General features: G+C 38.3%; 1 protein-coding gene across 1 annotated transcript; it reads left to right on the top strand.

Moving 5' to 3' along the window:
- The first annotated feature begins 377 nt into the window (after nt 1–377).
- LOC137291842 (beta-1,3-galactosyltransferase 5-like) lies at nt 378–21,926 on the top strand. Its single transcript, XM_067823386.1, has 3 exons — nt 378–590; nt 11,394–12,713; nt 13,000–21,926. Exon 2 carries the CDS (start codon nt 11,423–11,425, stop codon nt 12,692–12,694), a length of 1,272 nt encoding a protein of 423 aa, XP_067679487.1. The 5' UTR covers nt 378–590; nt 11,394–11,422; the 3' UTR covers nt 12,695–12,713; nt 13,000–21,926.
- The last annotated feature ends 1,227 nt before the right edge of the window (nt 21,927–23,153 follow it).

Raw genomic sequence — 23,153 nt, 5'->3', positions numbered from 1 at the left:
TATTTTATACGTTGCTTTCAACGTAAGTTTAGGAATTTTACAAAATGAGTAAAAAATGGAAACAAATGTGCACATGTATTTTTTCTTTAATTTCTCACATACAAAAGCCCAAAATTCGAACATACATAGGCTCAGTGCTTGTAACGTAAATTTATCATGACCGAAGTCGTGCATATTTTACTGGGTCCACCACTCATTAGTGATATTATTATGTAAATATACGCTTCGTAAGATAGGAATTTGTTAGATGACGTAACAAATTCCGCTTCGTAATTCCTTAATCGCTTTTGAAATACGGAAACCAGCAAGCTGCGACAAGCTTTGGATTTTATACTCACCCGTGACCTTAATCGTCCTTGACCGCAACACACACCTCCACACGGAATTGTGGGATTGATATAAAGGTGACTGGGTGTTATGTGGCGTATTGTTGTTTGGCCATACCTGGATGCTCTAAGACAGAATGTGGATTTCTTTTACTGGCTGTGGATAACGCGAGTTATTCACAGCCAGACGAAGCTCACGTCATCAACCCCCAAGATAAGCAGATTTTAGCGGTCACTTGGATAAAGGGCAGTTATACAGTCTAAGTAGGTCACGATTCACTTTTGCGGTTTGCACATTATATATTATATTATGGAGGTTTTCTCTTGTCTTATCATGTGAAATGTTATTAGTTGACTTTATTTGCTCTGAATTTTGTTTACATATATAAAACAAAGAAAAGGAAATACAGTACAGGACACGCTTGCAGTACTTACCATTGACAGTATTTTATATATCTAGATACTGCATTTGAACCCCCGTGACATCTTTTCCACCGCGAAGCATGTAGTGCTAACAGTGGCATTCGTTTTATTGATCTTACTTACTACTTCCAGAGTTGGAGAAAGGCTATACTAACCTATGTGATCATCCCCGTTGAACTATTGTTTTATCACGACCTGCTGTGTACATACGCACTTGAGATATGCTAGTCATATAAAGAAACTGTGCACACAGAAAATGCAATCAACACATCAAAGACGAAATGATGTAGACACTTTTAACTTTCTCAGCTGAAGTATGGGACCACAACCAAATGTCAAGAGAACATGAACAATATCCGTAACGATCAAGTTCAAAATCAAATAAGGGGTCAGACAACGAAGTCACAAAGTCATGAAACTGTATGACCACTGTGTGTGGACTCAATGATGATGTGTCAGAATTGATCATAGGGCATCGTGGTCGATTCCAAAACTGACGTAAGTGACGATCTCTGGCAGTTTTCGGATGTATACATACGGCACAGTTCTGTAATGGTCATGGACATGGTCACGGACGTCTGGAATCTGTGTCGGGACGTTCAGAATGAAGGTGGACATCAACGTCATTAGTGTTTTGATAACGCCTGACCAATATGCATACAATGTAACATGTTGCAGTGGCACTGGAAATGTGCTGCACTTTTTGTTGTCTCAATCCTGCTTGAACAGTGGAGTCATGATGTTGATCAGATGTTAATCTTGGCATGATGTGACCTCTCATGTGAATTTGTGAACATTTGAATGACCTAAGATCAAGCTTTCGACAGTGACAGCAATTTCTGAGTTTTTGCAGTTTCTGAGTTATTGCAGCTGTACTGGCTGAACTGGCAGTAACACACTGCAAGTCCACAGGCCACCATCAATGACGTCACGTCGCCTGGCACATGAATGAGCATTTGACTTTCTCAAATACTTGCTCTTTTCACACTTGTATTAAGGTATAAGGACACTGTGTGCCTATGTTCATATTTACGGTGTGACCCGTGAAGGTCCCGGGGTAGAATAGGCCTTCAGCAACCCATGCTTGCCATTAAAGGTGACTATGCTTGTCGTAAGAGGCGACTAACGGCATCGGGTGGTCAGGCTCACTGACTTGGTTGACTCATGTCATTGGTTCCCAATTGCGCAGATCGATGCTCATGTTGTTGATCACTGGATTGTCTGGTCCAGACTCGATTATTTACAGACCGTCGCCATATAGCTGGAATATTGCTAAGTGCGACGTAAAACTAAACTCACTCACTCACCACTATTTTCGGTGTGCAGAGTTTCTTTTTGTGGCAAGTATGTGTATATATCATTTATTATTATGCTTGTTAGAGAAAACAGTTCTGTTTGATGAGAGTATGTCTGCGTGAATTGGATAATTATCACCAGATTGATGATACATCATTATACTAGTGAGAAGAAAGAAAGTGGTGGTTTAACGACTTGAATCTTCAATACAATTACCTAGGCTGCCTGTCTCCATTCAGTGTTTAATTTTCATGAAACAGATGATGCATTATTATGGATTGCCTGTGTCAGGTACTGATAAGGCTTCTTGTGAAACACCTTTCTACATGGCATACTGGTTGTTGTCGGCAATTAGCTTAGCAAACGGTCCAAAGGCACAAGAAGCTAATGACAATATTATTAAAGGTCACATGCAGCATAAAACGCAACTTTGCAGATTCTGATACCTTTCAGTATGCACTTACCTATACATATCATCAAAAATGCAAATTATCTTCCCAAAGAGGTTACTTGTCATGTCTTCCTACGAACCTCTGTTCTCATATAATCTCCTAGTGGCAAAAATGGCAGCAGATTTATCTCCCTTTTTTTCTGTCCAATCAGAACATGCATTCCACTGACTTAGATTCAACTTGACAAATGCAAGCAATGTGGAGAAACAAGTATGACTTGACTCCCGAGCGTTGGGTGAAAAAATGGTTTCATCAGCTATTCTGCGCTGCACCCATATCGCATGCACAGTCAGTAGGTTCGCGGAGCTTGAAACAGTATGCCTGCCCAGAGGATGAGGTCGTGAGCAGTAGTTTAGTCTTGGTTGTGTACATAAACATGTGAATAATCTACTCTTTACATATTTATATAAAGCATGTTGATTGTGATACGCAGACACTGTCACAGACAAAACTCAATTTCTGGTTTATTGACTGACACCTATATATCTGCTTGGCCTGACAATATTCTATGCACAACTTCAATTCCTGATCATTTCCAATTTGAAAATATAGTTGCAAGCAACAATGAGGGCTCCTTGCCGTGAATACAATTCAGTTATTTGTAACTCACACGTTGACGTTAAAAGTACTAATGGTTTGTTAATGTGAATATTACTTATAGTTGAATGCTCTTCAACAGGAACTACTGGAAGTTTGTCGAAGCTGTTCTCAAAACCTTTGAAAAAATATCACTTAGGTATCATGAATCTGAAAAGAAAGGGAAACTTTGTTCAGACAGTCACAAAACTAGAAAATTTAATAATGAAACAAGTTTCCCTAATCATGCTAATATGCAAGTGATACAGGGTTGTGTCTCGGGTTTAGGCCAATGATATCAGTTTCAGTGACGAAGGCCTTTTATTGGATGCCTTATTGTATACAGTACATGAAGCATGGTTGCTTACTACCTCCTGTGAAGTATCATTGAAATCAAGTGCATTGCAGAAACTAAGACACTTGTCCATGCTTTTGTGATATATGACTTGATTATTGTAATTCACTGCTGTCTGGATCAATTCAATTATGTCTGCGCAAACTTCAGAAGGTACAGAACTCAGCTGCAAGAGTGATAAAAAGAACACGTAGACATGCACAATTGCGCCCATCTTGTAAGCCTTCCAGAAACTGATGTTCGTGTTTAAAGCTCTGCACTGTCTAGCCCCTCTGCATCTGGAACAGCTGCGGTCAACTTCTTTTCAGCAGCTTAATGTTACCAAAACACGGTGACTTAGTTTTGCCAACGCAGGAAGCAGGCCCAGCACTTTTTCATTCAAATGTGAAAATATGACTAAAAATGGAAGTAGTTTTTACGTCAAGTCGCAACAGCGGCCTGACACAAATCAAACAATCATGTGATCGATGGAGAATAAATCCTTCGTGAAATCTGGAGTCTCTTCTGTTCAGAGCTTCCTATGCTTTTAAATTAAGAAACACTATGGGACAGTTTGAGTGTCTCTGAGCATGTATTTCTCTTGTAGCTGACTCAGCATAGATGTGTTACTAAGAAAGTTTGGTTCACAATATCCGAGACCAAATAAACATTTGTTCATTTAGTAACAAAATGTAACAACAGTTTATTCTTCATACAGCTTAGGATGTCAGTGGAATTTTGTTATCAGAGGTAATTCTATTAGACCGTTTGACAACTCAAGCAGAGACCGCTATTACTGGAAGAAGCAGGACTTGACTCATTGGAAAATATAACCCAGGAACAGTTTACCAAACTCCAACATGTCCAAAACACTGATGAAACATGGATCGTGACCCAAACTAAGAAGTAAGCACAAACAACACAAGTGCTAACCTTTGAGTTCAAAACAAGATTCTGACCTTTTCGTATAAATGTTCCAATCAAACTGTTTATTTTATAAAATTGATTGATGTATGAATCTCCTTGGTCAGTAATATCAGCTGATCAGTTTTTTTTAAAGCATTCAAAACTTACTATTATTAGCTCTTTTCCAAACATTATATTGTTATACTCTTGATCTGCATTGCTTGCCGAAACGTACTTGACATGTTGTGAATCACATTTAACTGTCAGTAATCACAGCCTTTGTACCATTTTAAACTTTATGCAGTAAGCGATAGTACTTTTAACATTTACCATGCGCATATTTTTTTATACATAAAGTAATCAAACATATTGCCAACTCGGTGATACCACCACACTACGAGAGGAGAAACGCATGTGCCTGCACAAGAAAAACATGCAAAATCACGCGTTGGATAAGAATAGGCATGAAATGTACAACTATTGAGTCGGCATTTAGGTAGCTTGAAGGATGGGTCCCAGTAAACTGCAAATCAGTTACAAACATTACCATTATGTTTTTTTCAAAATGAGGGGTAAGTGGAAGGCCCCCCCTCATTAAACTGCGGGCGTATCAGCCCATTCACACATTAAATATCAGGATAGCTGTTACATACACAAAAGCACATATATTTATACATATATTACTCAACTTTGAACGAACGTGCAGACTAAGGTGAATGGTGATGTGTAGTCCTGCGCAAAGATCTCTAGGTTGTCTCCATGAAACAGCTCCACGAAGTGATTGAAGAAGCGACCATAATTGTCATATGCTGAGTGATGGTAATCTCCTGTAGCTTTTCACATGTTCCCTCACGTATCCCTGGGCCGTCGGCGATATAAAGAAGTGCCTGTTTCCTTAATCTGCCGAAACTTGTAGGTTTTGAGAGCCACTATTGTTTATCATGACTGGTACATTCTTTCAAGCTTTTTTGCATGATTCTCACTGTCTTCTGCCTTGAGCTGTGACTGACATTGTTTCGCACTCTTTTCTTTCATTTGGGGCACGTCTCAAATGTAGTGTTGTTCTTTTAGTAAAAACAGGCTCTTTCAGTGGCCGGAAGGTGCATTTTTAGCAACCCGACATGCAAGATAGGCACAAAGTCTGGAAAGTTTGAAAGCCGTAGCTCTTGCAGTTTGTTTGCAGCAGATTTTGGGAGTAAAGCGGTCGGGATTTTGCTTGAAAAACAGCACCAAAAACTTGAATCTAAAATAGCGGCCAAACGGTGTATTTTAGCACCTTAACCTGTCCAGGCAACATTCTAGACATTTTGATTGCGCATCTGCTCAAGAAATCTGGAACTCATAGGATCAGTAGTTTTGGAGATATTGAAAAGTTGAAATTGAAAAAATTTAATTAATTTTGATTTATCTCCCCTTTGCTATTGGGCCTAGAGCCTTGAGATTTTAATGGGGAATATCTACACGTTGATGGGCATCTGCCTGATTTTTTCAAGCGATTCTGTCCACTGGTGCTCTTTGTAGCTCTGGTACAAAATCTGTCAGAATAATAAATAATAATAATAATTAATAATGATAATAATAATGATAAATAATTACCAACAGACAAGGAGTAAACCATCTTTCAACTCCGCAGCCCAGTCAGCCTTCCTCCGGTAGTGACACCAACCACACTGGAGATGGGACTTGCCCCAGGGGAAGGCACAGAACCCGACCAAGAATATCTTGGTCAAAACATCTAAAATCCACACTACTTGAGTGTGCGATGACGACTGGATGGCTTGATAATCCACGCATCAATGGCAAGTCGCTTAAGCTGCATTGGGACAGCGCCATGCCCATGTATGCTTACCTGACGGAGCAAAATCTCCAAGATCAATTCCAGCGGCTAAAACATCTCATGCCCTGTGAGCCAGTTCAACCCACAACTGGTGCCCGTCAGGAACCTTTGCAAGAGCAAAATGCTCAAGTGGCAGACCCAAAACTTCTAATGGACGTCCGTGTCAACCTCTTTCCTCTTCCTGGTGGAAACTCTTCCGAGAAAGAGCCAATTGGCCCCAAAATTTTGGACCCTCACTCTTCCTCTTCTTCAGTTGCAGACCTTACCAAAAATCCTGTTTATATTTTGTTTACTTCTATTTATGAGGAAATTTGTGATTCACCTTTAGAGAAGCGGAAGCCAATTAAACAACTAAACATGTCTTTTCCCAAAAATGAAATTGACTTACTTAATGAAATTATCTCTTTAAAACTACCTGGGGACTGTTCATTACATGAAGTAAATTGTTGTGTCTATGCTGCCGCTCGAACCTTGGAGCTCAAAGGGAAGTGTTCTAATACTAAAAACAATAAACCAAGAAAAAAACGGTTTCAAGTAAAATTAACAGAAACTAGAAAATATATTTCCTGGATAGATCTGTGCCCGAAATTAAGGTCATCAGGCAATCCCATGTCTAAACGTCAAACGGCAATTCCGAGAAAATTAAAATTACAGTACAAAACAAGAAAAGAAAAGGTACTTCAAATTGTCGATTCCCTTAAGGCCAAAATAAAAATTTGGACTGAAAGAAAGAAAATATGGGAAAAGAGAAACAAATTTATCTAACAAAATAAACTATTTAGAAATAATGAAAAGCAATTTTACAGGCAACTCAAGACAAGTGGTGTTGATGAGCATGATAAACGGCCTCCCATGGATGCCAATGAAAGGTTCTGGAAACAGTTGTGGTCTATACCCGGCAACTGTAACCTGGAGGCACCATGGGTCAGTGATTGTGACCATGCAATGCATGAGAGAGTATCTAGGTCGTTTGTGTGTTACATCTCACCAGATTGCCTGAAAAGTGTCATTAAAAAGTCCAAATCTAATACAGCTCCAGGGCCTGATGGCATTCGAAACCGGTATTGGAAACTGTTTCCCTATGTCCAAACACCATTACTTCACTGTTTTAATTCTCTTGTACACACAGGTGATGTTCCTCCATGGTTCTGCAAAGGTTGCAAAATCCTTCTTCCCAAAAAAGGAGACTTGACTGATCCCAAAAACTTCCGCCCTATCACATGTCTAAATACTCAATACAAATTATTCACAGGGTGTTTGACAAACCTCGTGTCATCTTACTGCTCTTCCAATGAGATAATTTACAGAGAGCAGAAGGGGGCGAGAAAGGGATGTTGGGGGTGCAAGGATCAACTTCTTGTACAGAAAATGGTTTTGGAAGAGGCTAAAACATACCACTGCAACCTCTCCATGTGCTTGATAGACTACAAAAAGGCATATGACTCTGTCCCTCACGAATGGATTCTGAAGTCTCTTCAGTGTATTGACCTCCCTGAGCGACTACTTGATTTACTCAAGTCTTTAATGAGTTGCTGGTCGTCTCAACTTGAGATGTATTCGCAAGGGCAGGTGCAGACTTCAGAATCTATTCCAATCAGAAGGGGAATATTTCAGGGGGACTCCTTCAGTCCTTTGCTTTTTTGTCTGTCTCTAAATCCTTTGAGTTTTCTCCTCAACAGGGAGGAAGGGTACCATCCCTCCTCAGCACAGATCCCCAACACCTCTTACTCATCTCCTCTACATGGATGACATCGAGCTCCTTGCCAAAGGAGATACCAATTTGAAAGAACAGGTTCTCCTTGTCGAGTCCTTCTCTAATGATATTGGCATGACATTTGGACTTGACAAATGTAATACTCTTCATTTGAAACGTGGCAAGGTAACTAATGATGGATCGGTCACGTTACAAGGGGGAGGAGTTATTGAGCATCTTGGGGAAGATCAGGCCTACACCTATCTTGGAATGCAAGTTCGAGACAAGCTCCAGAATGCCCAGATTCAAGATAAACCGGGCCGAGTATAAATATCGTTTAAAGAAAATCTGGAGCTCAGAGCTAAATGCTCGAAACAAGGTCAAAGCCACCAATACTTTTGCTGTGCCAGTCCTCTCCTATTCCTTTGGAGTAGTTGATTAGACAAAACAAGACATCCAGGGTCTTGACCGCCTGACCAGAAGGATCATGTCTGATAACAGAGCACACCACCCTCGTTCCTCTCTTAATCGTTTATATATGCCAATCAATACGGGAGGACGGGGTTTGATTAATGTGGAAGCTCTTCATGACAGGATTTTATTGTGTACTTTTGCACATATTTATTTATCGGATGATCCTCTGGTGAAGCACGTCAAGACGTCACGTCATGATGAAACAAGGAATTCCACAGCTATTTCAAGCGTGCCAAGGTTGTTGGACACAATCTGAAATTTGAAGTTGATTTTGTTGATAGCGATGTACTGCTGGACGGTACAGTGATGGGAGTAAACCAGGTGAAGTCTTTCACCAAGTCTGCCCAGAGTCGGTCCTTTGTGGAGAAGCTGTCTGAGAAGCCACTGCTTCGTGTGTATATGAAGTGTGTGGAACAGAACAGCAATCCAACCGACTCCTTCGCCTGGATGAAGTCGGCTGGTCTCAAATGTGAAACTGAGGGTTTCCTTTTTGCTGCTCAGGACCAGTCACTTCTTACTCGCAATCGCCAGAATGTTATTCTTAAAGAAAATATGAATATGAAATGTCGTCTTTGCAATGAATTTACAGAGACTGTCCAACATCTTGTCAGTGGATGCCCTTCCTTGGCACAAACAACTTATCTTAAAAGACATGATGGCATGGCTCGCTGCTTTTACTATCGTCTCTGCCATGCCTGTGGCTTTGACCCCGAGGTCCATCCATGGTACGACCCTGAACATGTCCAGGGCGTCCTGGAAAATGACAGCTATAAACTTCTCTGGAATAGGCCAATATACAGCCTGAGACGAATTCCAGCCAACAAACCTGATCTTGTCCTTTTTGATAAAGCCAATGAAATTATTTATATCATAGAATTTTCTGTCCCTTTTGACAGCAATGTGATTGGCAAGATTCAGGAAAAGCATGATGAATATGCGGACCTCGCCTTTGAAATGTCTCGATTGCATCCCAAGTACACTGTCGTCAGGCTCCCCATTGTTCTCGGTGCCCTTGGTTTGGTACCTCCTGATCTCTTGACACAGATGAGGAAAGTGTCTAGGTTCTCCACCGGGAGCACAGCCCTTCTGACAATCTGGGTAATGCAGAAGGCTGCACTGTTGAGGAGCCTCCATATTCTCCGGAAAGTTCTTGGTGGGTTCGACTAGGCAGTGTTTCCTGGGAGAAGTCCCATTCGCTGTCTGGGCTGCGTGTAGAGGGGGCGAGGGCCCTGAGCTGATGATGAGCTTGACCAGCCAGACTGCCAGGATCACCCGAACCCTATCTGCTGCATTTCAATATGTAATCTGTATAAAATAATTAACACCTAATTAACACCTATCGGGCTTATAAGCCATAAACAAAGACCCGTCTAAGTGTATAGGCAAATGAACCAGTGGCCAGTGACAAGGCATGGTTACACATGAGTGCTCACCCACCGGCCCTGGCTGGGTTCGGTATCATGGCTGCTTCGTTTCAAGGGAGGTAAACCCAAGTACAAAATATTGCACTTTTGATTTGCAATTGTATGCTTATAGTCTTGCTTATTTGTTTTTTCACAATCAGCAATGCATTTTATGTGTCACGAATAAGTGATAACTGTGTTTTAATTACGAACAGAATGACATATGGTGGCTACAGAGGGTCAATACAAACCCTTGGGTCAAGGATGAAACCATAACCAGTGTTGGAGAATCATAACCCTACTGCCTATATTTTGATGACCCAAATAAGTATGTATTGAGCAATAAAAAGAATTTGGTTGGTTGACCGTACAAAATTAGGTTTGCTCTAGAATACCTACAATAATTGAAATGACTAGCTAAAGGGGAATATTTAATCCTGCTAATCCTAAAGGAACTAGATCTAGAACTGTTGACTCATTTACTGGATGCATGGGTGATTATGGTATTACAATAGGCACACTTACACAGAGCTTAATCTTAACTTGATAAAATAAATTAAGGCAATTTATTAAACAGTGTTCATATGGCCTCATTCTTACTGAAAAGTGTGTCTAAGAGATGAGTCCTTATTACCTTAGCGTAGGATTTATCTGGAAACATCTTTTAAACTAAGTAATCGTTACTTGTACCTTTTTGAATAGTATGTCTGTAACATGAGTTTTTATTTCTTTTGACAGTTATCTTTTTTCTAAGCTATTCATGATCATGGTGAAACAGATATTCAGTATTTAACTTTATTTTCCTAATATCTGAATTCTAGTTTGCTTGTAGTGGTAATAACAATAATACAGGTCTATATAAATAATGCTCCTTGATAGTATCATCTGTGGAGGATGTAACATGAACACTGTCCCACTGATACACTCTGACACACACTGACACACATGAGCGACATACTTTATCTCTTGACTGCCTGTCAGTGCACTGTGTAATTCTACCTGTAGCACAAAAAAGAATCAGCATTTCCTGTTTAACAATATAGTCTAACAAGATCAGGTACAGAAATATAAATAATAAACATTGATAATTACAACAGTTATCTAATGGCATGAAAATAAAAAATGAAAAATATGTGTAATTGGAAATAGAATTAAATTAGCTGAGCTTTCAATATTTATCATTGCACTTATTTTTTTTAATCAGATATCAGATAAGTATTTTCTGGAAGTGTAGTCATGTAAGCAGTGTAATAAGTTAAACATTTGAATTGTTGTTTTTCTTGTTTCAGTCAGGTTTCCTGTTTTTATATATATACCATTGTTTGTTGCTATTCTTTGAAAGTGAACATGATAAAAAGAAACTTCAGTACAGTTTGAAAATCTTTTAACATCTGTTTTTCAGAAATAGGTTCATGACGGACAAATAATTGTATCAAAAATATTTTTACATGATGCTATATGCATGGTGATCAGCAACTGGATATAATGATGACATTACATATGGTGTGAGAATAGCTTCAATTTAGAACTGAAAGCAATTTAAGTGTGTGGCAACACAAATTGTTGTTCGTTCAGTCAATCACTGGATTTTATACAGTGGACTGCCATGATATACATACAATATTTCTGTTCAGCTGACTTGATTATAAGCAATTACTGATTTGTTATTTCAGATGCAAGTTGGACCCTAAATGTTGTCAACATGGTACTGGAAGGTGCACGAGACTGGTACCACAACTTGGTGAAAAAGGTGGATGAGCGGTCCAGTTCACAAGTTCTCATCCAAGTGGTTGTCTTGAATGCAATGAAGCCTCGTCGCCTGTCTGCAAGGGTTATTTTGCAGGCCAGTGTTTACACTGTTATTATCATTGTGCTAGCATTTATTCTGCTGTACACATTTCTACTCACCTATGTGGACAGACATTTGAAGATGGCTGCCTCTAGTGAAAGTCATGCTCATCTACCACAAGAGATTCCTCACAAAAATACTCATAACAGTCACAAAGTGAAATTTCAGTCCAAATCCTCAGGAAACCATGGACTACGTAATGTGGAAGAAGGTGGTGGGAATGAAAATGCTCTCCATTTTCATACAAGTAGTAACTCTCACAGAAAGGTGTTGTGGAATTCTTCAGACTTTTATGATGTGTTCAGTACCAGTCCAAAGTGTCAGACAAATGCATCACTATTGACAATCATCATCACATCATCACCAGATCACTTGAATGAGAGGAGTCAGATTCGCCAAACATGGTGTAATGCATCAGCAGCAGGACATCAGAATGGGGCATGGCAGTGTATTTTTCTGATAGGCCAGACATCCTTCTCTTACATTGATTCTGCAGTGCAAGAAGAGGCTGACAACTTCCAGGACATTCTCAGGGGAACATACATAGATTCATATCGCAATCTTACATTGAAGGTGCTGCATGGACTTAACTGGGTCAGCAGGTTATGTCCTACACAGTACACACTCAAGACAGATGATGACTGTTTTGTTAATACGTTACAGTTGTATGACTTTCTTCTGCATAGTAATACCATCAAGAAAAATCTGTATGTGGGCAACATTTTTTACAAAGTTCAAAAAAGGAAAGTGGTACGCAGTGTGAGTAGCAAGTGGTCAGTTTCTAAGTCTGACTATGGTCCTGACTATTACCCCCCTTATGCTAGTGGGACAGGTTATGTATTCTCCCAGGATGTGGTGGACAGAGTTGTTGTGGAGAGTCAGTATATTAAAGCCATTCCTAATGAGGACGCTTTCATAGGTATTGTGGTCAATTCACTGAGAGTGGAACCAACATCCAGCTTCCGATTTACTTTGTTCAGTGAAGGACTGAGATTGTGTAACTACCTGTATGTTTTGGTGGTGCATCGTGTGCAGCCAGAGCAGCACCATATTTTGCATGCTACCATGTTGAAGGCACCACAAGCATGTCAGGGGGACACTGGGGATCTTCACTCTTGGTCATGACATAGAGTTGACTACATTGGTATGTATTACCTACTACAGTTAGCATGTCAAGAGATTGTCAAATGAATCACTACAAAACCATTCAAACGAACACGTCTACATCTATTAGCTCATATCACTTGAGACACGAGAATGTCATTCAGCACAAAGTGCAGTCAAGCAGTCATGGTTTTTAATGTATTGTTCATAAATGCTTTGCAAAACATGTTCCACTTTTCACTCTTGTTCCTTGGATTCATGCTGACTACCTGTAAATGGATTTGATTCTGATTATATGTTATTTGTTTTGTTGGGTTTTTTTTCAGGATATTTTGCAGAAGGAAGAGGTTTTCAATTCATGCTGGACATGCTGTTGTTGAGTTTTTGTAATGGTGGCTGCATCAGTATTTGACTTATATTGTTTGTTTATCCAATCTCTGGGAATTTTTTATAAAATTCACATTAGTGTTTCCAACTGAATTTTTCTTTTAACTTGGAAAAAATTGATAATTATCTTTTGTGTTTTGTGTTTGTTTTAAGCAGTTGTGTTGTAGAACACAACTAAAAGAAACACTGAAAATGTGTTTCTGAACATATATTTTCATGTTACAAATACTAAGTTATGTACATGTGTTCATATGTTAAACAAATTCCGACTGGAACATGCAGATGTATAACCTCATTTGTGTACATGCTTGTTGCTCTATTACATCATCAAATGCACATATCCCAATGCAAGTAAATATGTTTCAGAATGAAATGAATGAAATGCAATTATTGATATTCTCTAAGAATTTTAAGATTTCCCTGATTTGTTTTAATTTGCTTTGAAATTATTGAGTGCATGTTTTGTGTTTGTTAAATGTGATGTTGTGTTTGCAATACCTGAAACCTGTGAATAAGGTGGAGTTCCATGAGATGTGAGTGTAATTATGCTACTCCACCTGCTGATGCTGTACACTAGTTATCATGGTTAGATGATGATGATGATGATGATGATGATGATGATGATGATGATGAGTGCTTTCTACTTAAAACATTCCTCATACTTCCTCAACTGTATTTATTCATATGTTTGCATAACATACTGGCCAGCCATTATTCTGTAGTGAAGATTGTCATTAATGTCAAGGGGTTTACAGAAATTATTTCACAGAGTGATTTTCAAACGATGTATTTTAATTTGTGGGTTTTGAAGCCTTACTTAGAAGTTACTCTTTTCATAAAACTCTTTAGTGCTAATACTTTGTCAACTGATCTGGGCCCACTTGTACAAAGTGAACTTAGCACTACGACTGTCTTAACCCTATGTTGGAGAATGGGAGTTACAGTTGTTGTAGTGCTAACATTGCTTTGTGCAGGTAAGCCAATATTGACAGTTATTGCATGTTATTACCAAAACAAACACCACAGTTCCATACAATCTTTGTGCTCCTGTACGTTGCACTTGACATTCCTGGACTTTCTTATGTTTGTTGTGGTGATCAACCTAAATATGTGATTTCATTTACACTCTTATCACAACTGAATGCAAGAAATCTATATGCCATAAAGGTTGCACATGTATTACATTGTGTTGTAAGTGCTATTTTCGTGCCATGTGTTTTTGCAGGTGTAGTTCTATATAATTGTACTAATAGGCATGTGTTGGCTGTGATAGGAGACTTTGGTACAATGGTTATATGGAACATGAGAACACTGATTGTAAAGTCTGTGGTTGTGAGAATCTTAATCAGTTAAGTGTCAGATTCTGAAGGTTGTATTTTGGCATATTGGAGGCACTTTTAACATGTTTAATCAGGTTTCGTTGTACTATAGACAAGTATTGATGTTTACAAAGTTGCAAAGCATCTAGACTTACCTCTCTATTTATTAAATCTGATTTTGCAGATTGATCCACTTTGGCTCATGGAGGATGAGTGCCTCCGAGTGTTTTTGTACAGGAGCATATTGAAAGTACATTTCTTATGAGTTTGCATAGGATAATGGAAGTGAATTTCATAGACTATTTGTGTGTGAATATTGAAAACGAATTTCATACAATATGTGTATGATAGATGTTAAATCTGAATTTTTAAGAGTCTTGTATAGGAGAATGTTGAAAGTAAATCTGCATGTTTGAGTGGACATTGAAACTCCTGGAACCTGTGTATGTTTGAGTGGATAAAGAAGGTGAATGGAACCTGTGCCAGTGTAAGTGGACAAAGAAGGTGAATGTTCCTGTGCTTGTGTGAGTGGACAAAGAAGGCAAATGTCCCGAGGCCTTTGCTTGTGTCTGTGGACGTAGAAGGTGAATCTCCTGAAGCTTTTGAATCCCCAGGAGCCTGTGCATGTGTGAGTGGACAAAGAGTAAGTATCTGCAGGAGCCAGTGTATGTGAGTGGACAAGGAAGGTGAATCTACTGGAGCCTGTGCTTGTGTGAGTGGACACAGAAAGTGAATCTCCAGGAGCCTGTGCTTGTGTGAGTGGACAGAGAAGGTGAATTGCCAATAGCCTGTGCTTGTGTGAGAGGACAGAGAAGGTGAATCTCCTGAAACCTGTGCTTGTGTGAATGTATGTCAGTGTTCAAGATTAACTTTTTTAGCAAGTACTTGCTACCTGGTTTAAAAACAGCATTGTTCAGCATATCTCCAAACAAACTGCCAAACTGTGCCTTTTCCTTTGCCAGCCCTCAACTGTGGAACTCTCTTCCAAAGGAAATCAGGTAGCCAAGTCCCTTACCTGGTAGCAGCATTCTTTCATATGGCTGTTAATCCCTCCCACTCACCCATTTTCAGACACATGTTGGATATCCATCTTGTTCCAACAGGAAACTGAGCTATTTTATCCTTACTGAAATCGTGCAGACAGAACACCTTATTTTCTTCACAAAATAATTATTTTCACCACTCTCAAGAATTAAGTATATGCCATTTTCTTTAAAATATAATTTCCACTTATGCACTGTTATGACAGGCCCCACTGAGGTAATTGGGTTAGATTTTGATGTTTTAGTGATCAAGAAGGAAATAGTCATCTTGACTCTGACTTGTCTGTGTAAAACCACCATTATATACCATAATTAAAATTTGTATTTATGAAAAATATAATAATTTAACATTGACCAGTTGACATTTAAAATGAAAATGAATATGTAAATGCACCATATAATCAATTCATAGCATGTTAAGTACTTCTGCATACAGGTATTGATCAAGTTATGTGAAAATAGTACCTTTACTTGTACTAGCAGAAGACGTTTTATCACCCTCAGGATACGCTTCAGGAAATGACAAATGTCCATTATCAAACACGTAAGCAGTAATGGTTTTCTTATGTGCATGTACGCAGAGTTGACTGATTCTCTTTTGCAATTATGTGAATTTTGCTATGCATTAGTGACCAACAGAAGCTCCAAAAGGAGCATTTTGTTTTAAATTAAAATACCAGTATTGGTAAGTTTGCAAGTGAAAGTGCACAACTCTGTCCTTTGAAAATGGCGTCTAAATGATGAACGTAAGTGGTTTCTTTAAACAATACCAGGTAGCAAGTTGTTACTACTGTGGGTTTGTTTTTTTTTCAGGAAGCAATATAAAATTTTGAATAGAGAATTGCTAGTTCAAAGCATTAATTTTGAACCCTGTATGTCTGTATGTGTTTGAAAGAAAATGTTCCTAAATTCAGTTTGTAATATACAAGATGTGAATGTTGAAAATATTGGTTGGTGTATTGTTACTTCAAATTGCCAGGTGTTATTTATTCCCTGCAATAAAACGCCACACGGCAGCATTTTATTTTGTGCAAAGAAGTCCATTTCCCTACCTCTTTTAGAAAAACTAGCATATTACTAGAAGTTGCCTGTGCTGCCTATGTTGTTGAGTAGCAATTATCAGGTTCCCTCAAACAAATAAAGCATGTTGTGCACACATACCAAGTCAAGGGCTAATCAATCTGTTGCAATCATGTCAATAGTGATGAAGGTAGTCTGACTGAAGGAGAAAAAGTAGTGAATACAATCCAGTTGCAATCATGTCAATAGTGATGAAGGTAGTCTGACTGAAGGAGAAAAAGTAGTGAATACAATCCAGTTGCAATCATGTCAGTAGCGATGAAGGTAGTCTGACTGAAGGAGAAAAAGTAGTCAATACAATCCAGTTGCAATCATGTCAATAGGGGTGTCCCCACAGAGGGAAATGTTGGGGTGGTTTGGTTAGTGTCCCCTCAGAGCAGGGGAGTACACTAACATGTTGTGTTTGTTGTAGCACATTATAATGGGTTTTCATGTGAACCTTGCTTACTTCCAAGGTGTTCTGAAGGCATGAGGTAAAAGGATTTATGTTTTTCCATTGCTGTGTTACTGATAGTTGATGATGGCACTGGTGTATTATCGATGTATGGTGTTGCACCTGAATGCAGCATCAGAACCACAAGTACTGATAATTTGATAGCTACAATTTTTTCTATATATATAATATGCTGGTAGTAGCTGCAGCCGTAGGGTCATTGTAGTCACAGATACCAGACTTTTGTACCACAGGTATGTGTCTGTTTACGGAAATGTACCCTAAACAAGATGAAAATACCGTATCATACCCAGTACCCAAAACAGGGGACAAGACCTTATTCTGCAAATTAAAAGTAAACTAAAACCGAAATTGTGTGTAGTTATTCCTATTCAGCTGATTGCAAGTGGTATTGCAAAATATTTCTTACTGTATATCCTTGTTTCTTATTTAATGCACTTAAATGTATCTAATAGCAAAGTATGACAGTTTTGATAAAAAAAAAACGCACAATGAAGAATGAAACCATCCTTTCTGTATTTCGATTTTGACTAGGGTCTTTTTCTGTATATAGAAATGAACCTGGGGTGCATACCCATGCCACTGACGATCCCTTTAATGTAACTGGAGCATGAAGCTCATTGTTATCACTCCGCAATGTATTTTGCAGGGTTGGGGGTCGGTGGGGTGTTGTGGGGTATTTTGATGCACTCCGTTCGTCCGTCCGTCCATCCACATACCTTTATCTTTTCTGGGGCAGAACTTTAAACCTGATCAATATTTCTTCACCAAACGTGGCATATAGGTAGATCTGGTGGTGTATTGGTGCCTTTTGGTAGTTTTGGAATTCTGAATAAAATATTTTGGTGTCTCCACCGCAACAAGTTTGACTGAGACTGATATTGGTGATAGTGTTCTTTTCCGGAGTAGAAGTCTGAAATCGTTCACTACTTCTTCACGAGACCCAACATGACACAAAGATTGGTCTGGTGGTGTACTGGTGCCTTTTGATAGTTTTGAAATTCTGAATAAAATATTTTTTGCATTTTCAAAGCACTAAGTTTGACTGAGACTGAAATTAGCGGTTGTGCTCTTTTCCGGAGTAGAACCCTAAAACTATTCTCTATTTCTTCACCAAACTTGGCACATAGATAGGTCTAGTGGTGTACTGGTGCCTTTTGGTAGTTATAGAATTCTGAATTAAATATTTTTGCATTTCCATGGCACCAAGGTTTACTTAGACTGAAATCGGTTGTAATGCTTTTTTACTGGAGCAGAACTCTGAACTCATTCACTGTTTCGTAACCAAACTTGGCACATAGATAGGTCTGGTGGCATATGCAAGGATGACAACTTTGGTGTGTGTTATTGTTTGTAAGTAGGAACAATGAGTAATTTTTGTTGAGAATTACATACAAGTGGCCCAGTGGTGTAATATTTTCCTATGTGGATTTTGGGTAGTTTTGGATTTCTGAATAAAATATTTTTGGCATTTCCATGACAACATGTTTTACTTAGACTGAAATTGGTGGTAGTGCTCCTCTCTAGAGCAAAACTTCAAAAATCTTTCCTTCCACTTTTTTATCTACACACCAAAACCTTTGACATAACTATGACATGTAGACATATTTATGAAGAGTTTTTTTGCCATTGCAGGGGATATTGATGACTTTGTCTACTTGTTATACATACTATTGGCATTTATGAGGGTGGCAGCCCGGTGACAGTACCATGTACATTCAGTCAGTCTTGCTCTTCATTGTCTCACTTTTTTCATCTGTCACAAGATATAAGCATCATGGTGTCAAGGATTTCATGAAATGTTTGTTTATGTTTGTATCCAAGAGGATCTCCATCTCTATACTCCTTAAATACTATTGCTATGTTTTGCAGTGGGTAGATTGAGTAACTGCAATATGTTTGTAGATAGTTTTGAGGAATCTGAATACATATACTCAATAGTGACAGCTTTATCAGATCTTCTAACATCACTATGTAAGCCTGTAGTTGCTCTAGCTTTCTTCTGGGTGTAAGGAGCCTGAGGTAGGTTAATGCATGGTGTTGACTAGAGCCAGATCTAACACTGCTCACCCAATTTGTAGCAGACCTTACAGGTTTACAAGGAGTATTAGAACTTTACATGATTTCTTATACAGCCACATTTGTGCCTTTATGATATCAGCTCACAAACATTCCAATCCTGTTGTGGGGATATTTAATTTCCATTTTATTAAATATTCAGTAACTGTTTTAATATCAGCCTTTGTTAACAACATCTGTGATGAACAGTAGTCTATTTATGGAGGTGATATATCCCAAACTGGTTACATTTGTTTAAACCTGTCACACAGGTTATTGGGCCGTTATTTTCAGTACAGATGTGACGGCATATAGTTGCATGATTGCTCTCCCCATTTATTGAGGTCACATGACATAACTGTAACTGAAAATGTCTTAGAAGATGTGAAAGGTGGAGGTAGATAATTTTCAACTTGACAGATTGGTTTCATTTGAACTGTATTTTTTTCTAATTTCATTATCATTCTTCAGGCTAAAAACTTAATCAGCTTTTTGTTCTGCCCACCTCAGCAGCAGAAGCTCTTTGTTTTCTGAGTCAGGGACAGGTCACAAGTTTGTCCTATGAGTTTTGATGTCGTGGCCTGTTTGTCTGTCACTGGTGCAGTGGCATTTATAAACTTCTCAGAAACCACTGGACCATAGAGCTGATACTTCACACTTTAGAAATTGTTCCTGTAATAGAGGACACCTATATTTGTGGTAGAAAGTGCAATCCTTTTCTCAGTGTCTTACAACCCCATTTATTGACCAGTCTTGAGCCACCTATGATGTGTTGTATCATGATAAGAAACTCCCGAAAACTTTCAGCCAGACTGCAGATCTGGTTACATGTACCGGTAAAACCTCCAGGCCTGACCAAAACTTTCCTGCCCATAAAATATCTTTATTTACATGCCTAAATATCAACCTACTGGTGGGGCAGGTGAATTTGAGAATCTGGTAGTCTGTGTTGAAAATAACCTGTCCCGGGTGCCTGGGCAGGCAGGTATTTCAAATTCTGGTTGTAGGTAGTAGTGGGACTAAAATACAGTCATCCTTCACCTTGGGTCGGTCAAAAGGCATTCTTGGGTCTGTCAAAAGGCATTCTTGGGTCTGTATACCTCTGTTCCTGTAAAAGTATGGGAGTAGCAAGCTTGTTTCTCTAAATTTTGTTCAAATCATTGAGTATGTCATGCAGACATGGATATCTAAGAAATAAGCGATCATACAGAAATGGTTTGAGCAACATTGGGAGAGACTTTACTTTCACCATCTTCAACCTTGTAGTAGAAGAGAAATTGCTATTAAAGAGTCAAATTATGCTCTATTAGTTAGTCGGGCTGGTCAAAACAAATGCACCCCTTCCTTTGCGCATTAGGCACTTTAAAAGGAGAATCTTACTTGTGACAAGCTACTTATAAGGTGGCCAAATAGCCTCAGGTAACACCTTCACTGAATTTTCCAGCAAAAGAGCTTTGCACACTACCTTGGCTTCCTTTAATATTTTCTCTGAAACTATTTAACTGGTGAAACAGTTTTCCTTTTGTTTGTATGGGTTAAAATCATTATGATCTAATTCAAATGTATTGACAAATTTTGAACTATTTTTTGTTTTTGTTTATTACAAATGTTTTTATCTAAAGAAACACAAAGTACAGAAAGATGAAACATTGTTTCCATTAATAATGGCTCTAAGAAGATTAAGGATATGCCACTTAATTTTGCATTCTAGATGCTTTCAAATATATGTTCCTTGTTGATATTTTTTTCACGTTTTGAAGTTAAGCCACTTCCATTCCATGCTCTGAAAATATCTTCCACTGAACTGATGGAATAAGAAATTGCAACCTGGTGTTTGAAGGGTTTTTTAGTTTGTATGGGAAGCAGATAACTGGAACAGCACTTGAGCCACTTCAGAGCCATGTTCTGTCAATTTTTGTAGAGATAAGCAGAATCCTCTATACATACTTTTGTATTGCTAAGATGGTTGTGTATACCCTTCTTGATTTAGATTGTCATGCTTGATTCATATGACTGTATTGCATGTTCCACATTTCTTCCCATGTGTGTATATTGGCAAGACATTTTTGTGCATTTCATCTAATGATGAAATGTGTTTATAGTCCTTGAATATTTCAGAGATTTCCTCTGTGGATTGGTTTCAGTGGTCAGTAAATCTCAAAACATTGCTATCAAGATTTTGATTTGATTTTTTGAGTGCCGACCATGGCAGATATTCATGTTATCCATGTGGTATCATCGCTGGCAGAAGTGAAACAAAGTTCTTTTCATAATCTGTATACAGGAGTGTCAATATTCCAGGATCATTCAAGTGATCTATAGAGTGTGTCCAGGTAATGGTAAGCAAGATAACAATGATGATGGATAACTTAGCCATAACATAAGGTCAAAGTGTTATCAAAGTTAGAAATGATCTATATAAGAAGTTTCATCGGTTGATCGAAAAAATATTTTCTAAAGTTTCAACTCAAATGTCCAAGTGATGATAATGTCAGTGGATATCTCAAGATGTGAAATATGTTTCAATGAATTAAAGTCTCACATTCACAAAAATGAGTTTTCTCAACCTTTTGGAGTCATAAAGTCTCTACCAAGGACAGAGACTTGCTGTAATGATTTAAATATTACACTGATGATTCAGTTACTTGGGCTTTTTTCCTGAATCTTAAATATTCATGTATTGCATGTATTGACATATTTATGTGTTGATTACATATCCAAATGAGCCACAGGGAGTGTTATTTATGTAAGTTGTGAAGCATGATGTATGCAAGTGTTTTAAGCAGAACTCAAGTACAATACGTGTGAGGTTCACTTCAGTCATGTCAAAAAAGGAAAAGTCTTTCACTGATGGTACTTTCAGTGGGAGCTTAAGGGTTTCATATGAAAATAAAGAATTATTACTCATGAGCTAAAAATGTTGTTTTGTCATTCAATGAACACTATTAATTACACTGTAAAATACAAACGTATTTTTCATAGCCATATTGTTCAGACAGACACACAGTTTATTCAGTATTTTAGGCCAAACGACCCGTAGTACAGTTACATGTTTTTTCAAAATTTCCATACGTATCGCGTTTTACCTCTGGAAATAAACACATTGTCCAGAGAACGTGCAACGGAGATAATAACATCTTCATTCCTATAATTTAATAGATTTATCATAGAATGTTGATCTTTATACCCTGTACATAAGTGCGGAAGATATTTATTTCGCAGGTCTCGGTAGGTAAGAGGGTAAGATTCTTTATGGATAACAACTTCTTTATTGCATATGATGCGACGTTTCGGTATGGATCCTTATACCGTTGTCAAGCAAGAGTGGAGTAATACATCACAGAACAGACTTATATACATGGACAGGGATAAAGTAATAACAACACGTAGGTATGAATCAAAGGCGGGGGATTAACAACAACAACAATGGGTGGTAGTAATGATGAGACAATAAGAGGAAGCCAATGGTGGCTGTAGCCGTGACAAAGTATACATGGCTGATAGGGTAATTAGTAATGGTGGCTGGTGAGCTCCAATCTGTTATTTTTATGAGTTCATTGTATGCAGTTGGGATGAGATATCCCTGATTGGGATGATATCCCTCGCATCATATGCAATAAAGAAGTTGTTATCCATAAAGAATCTTACCCTCTTATCACTTACAGCTTCTAGTAATGCCAATCAAACAAATGGTCTCGGTAGGGCTTGCACACAAATAACACACAATATTCATCCTCGACCTCATTGCTATTACATTTTACACATAAAATTTCATTTGGATTACGTTCAGACTGTACACTGAAATCATGCAAGGAGATACTGAATTTACAGAAAGCTCTTCTCAAAGATTTGTCATGTAATACAGTTAAATATTTTTCTGGTTGTAGTGACGATTTTACAAAAGCATAATGGGAAAGATATTTAGATGAATGTACATAAGCATGCCAATCTTGGAAATATGTCTATAAGTCTTTGTTTAGAAATTAAATTAAACAGCTTTCTATCACCGACATCCTGTGATCTCCAAACATACGAAAACCCACACTTAAAAAGAATATTTCTGATATCAGACACCCAGCTGTTTTGACCTTTATCATCTAGTTGTTTTAACGTGCGATAACATTGATGTGGGTATCTAT

The sequence above is a fragment of the Haliotis asinina genome, chromosome 7 (assembly GCF_037392515.1).
Source record: "Haliotis asinina isolate JCU_RB_2024 chromosome 7, JCU_Hal_asi_v2, whole genome shotgun sequence".
NCBI lineage: Eukaryota > Metazoa > Mollusca > Gastropoda > Lepetellida > Haliotidae > Haliotis > Haliotis asinina.
This window is presented reverse-complemented; position numbering and strand designations above follow the sequence as displayed.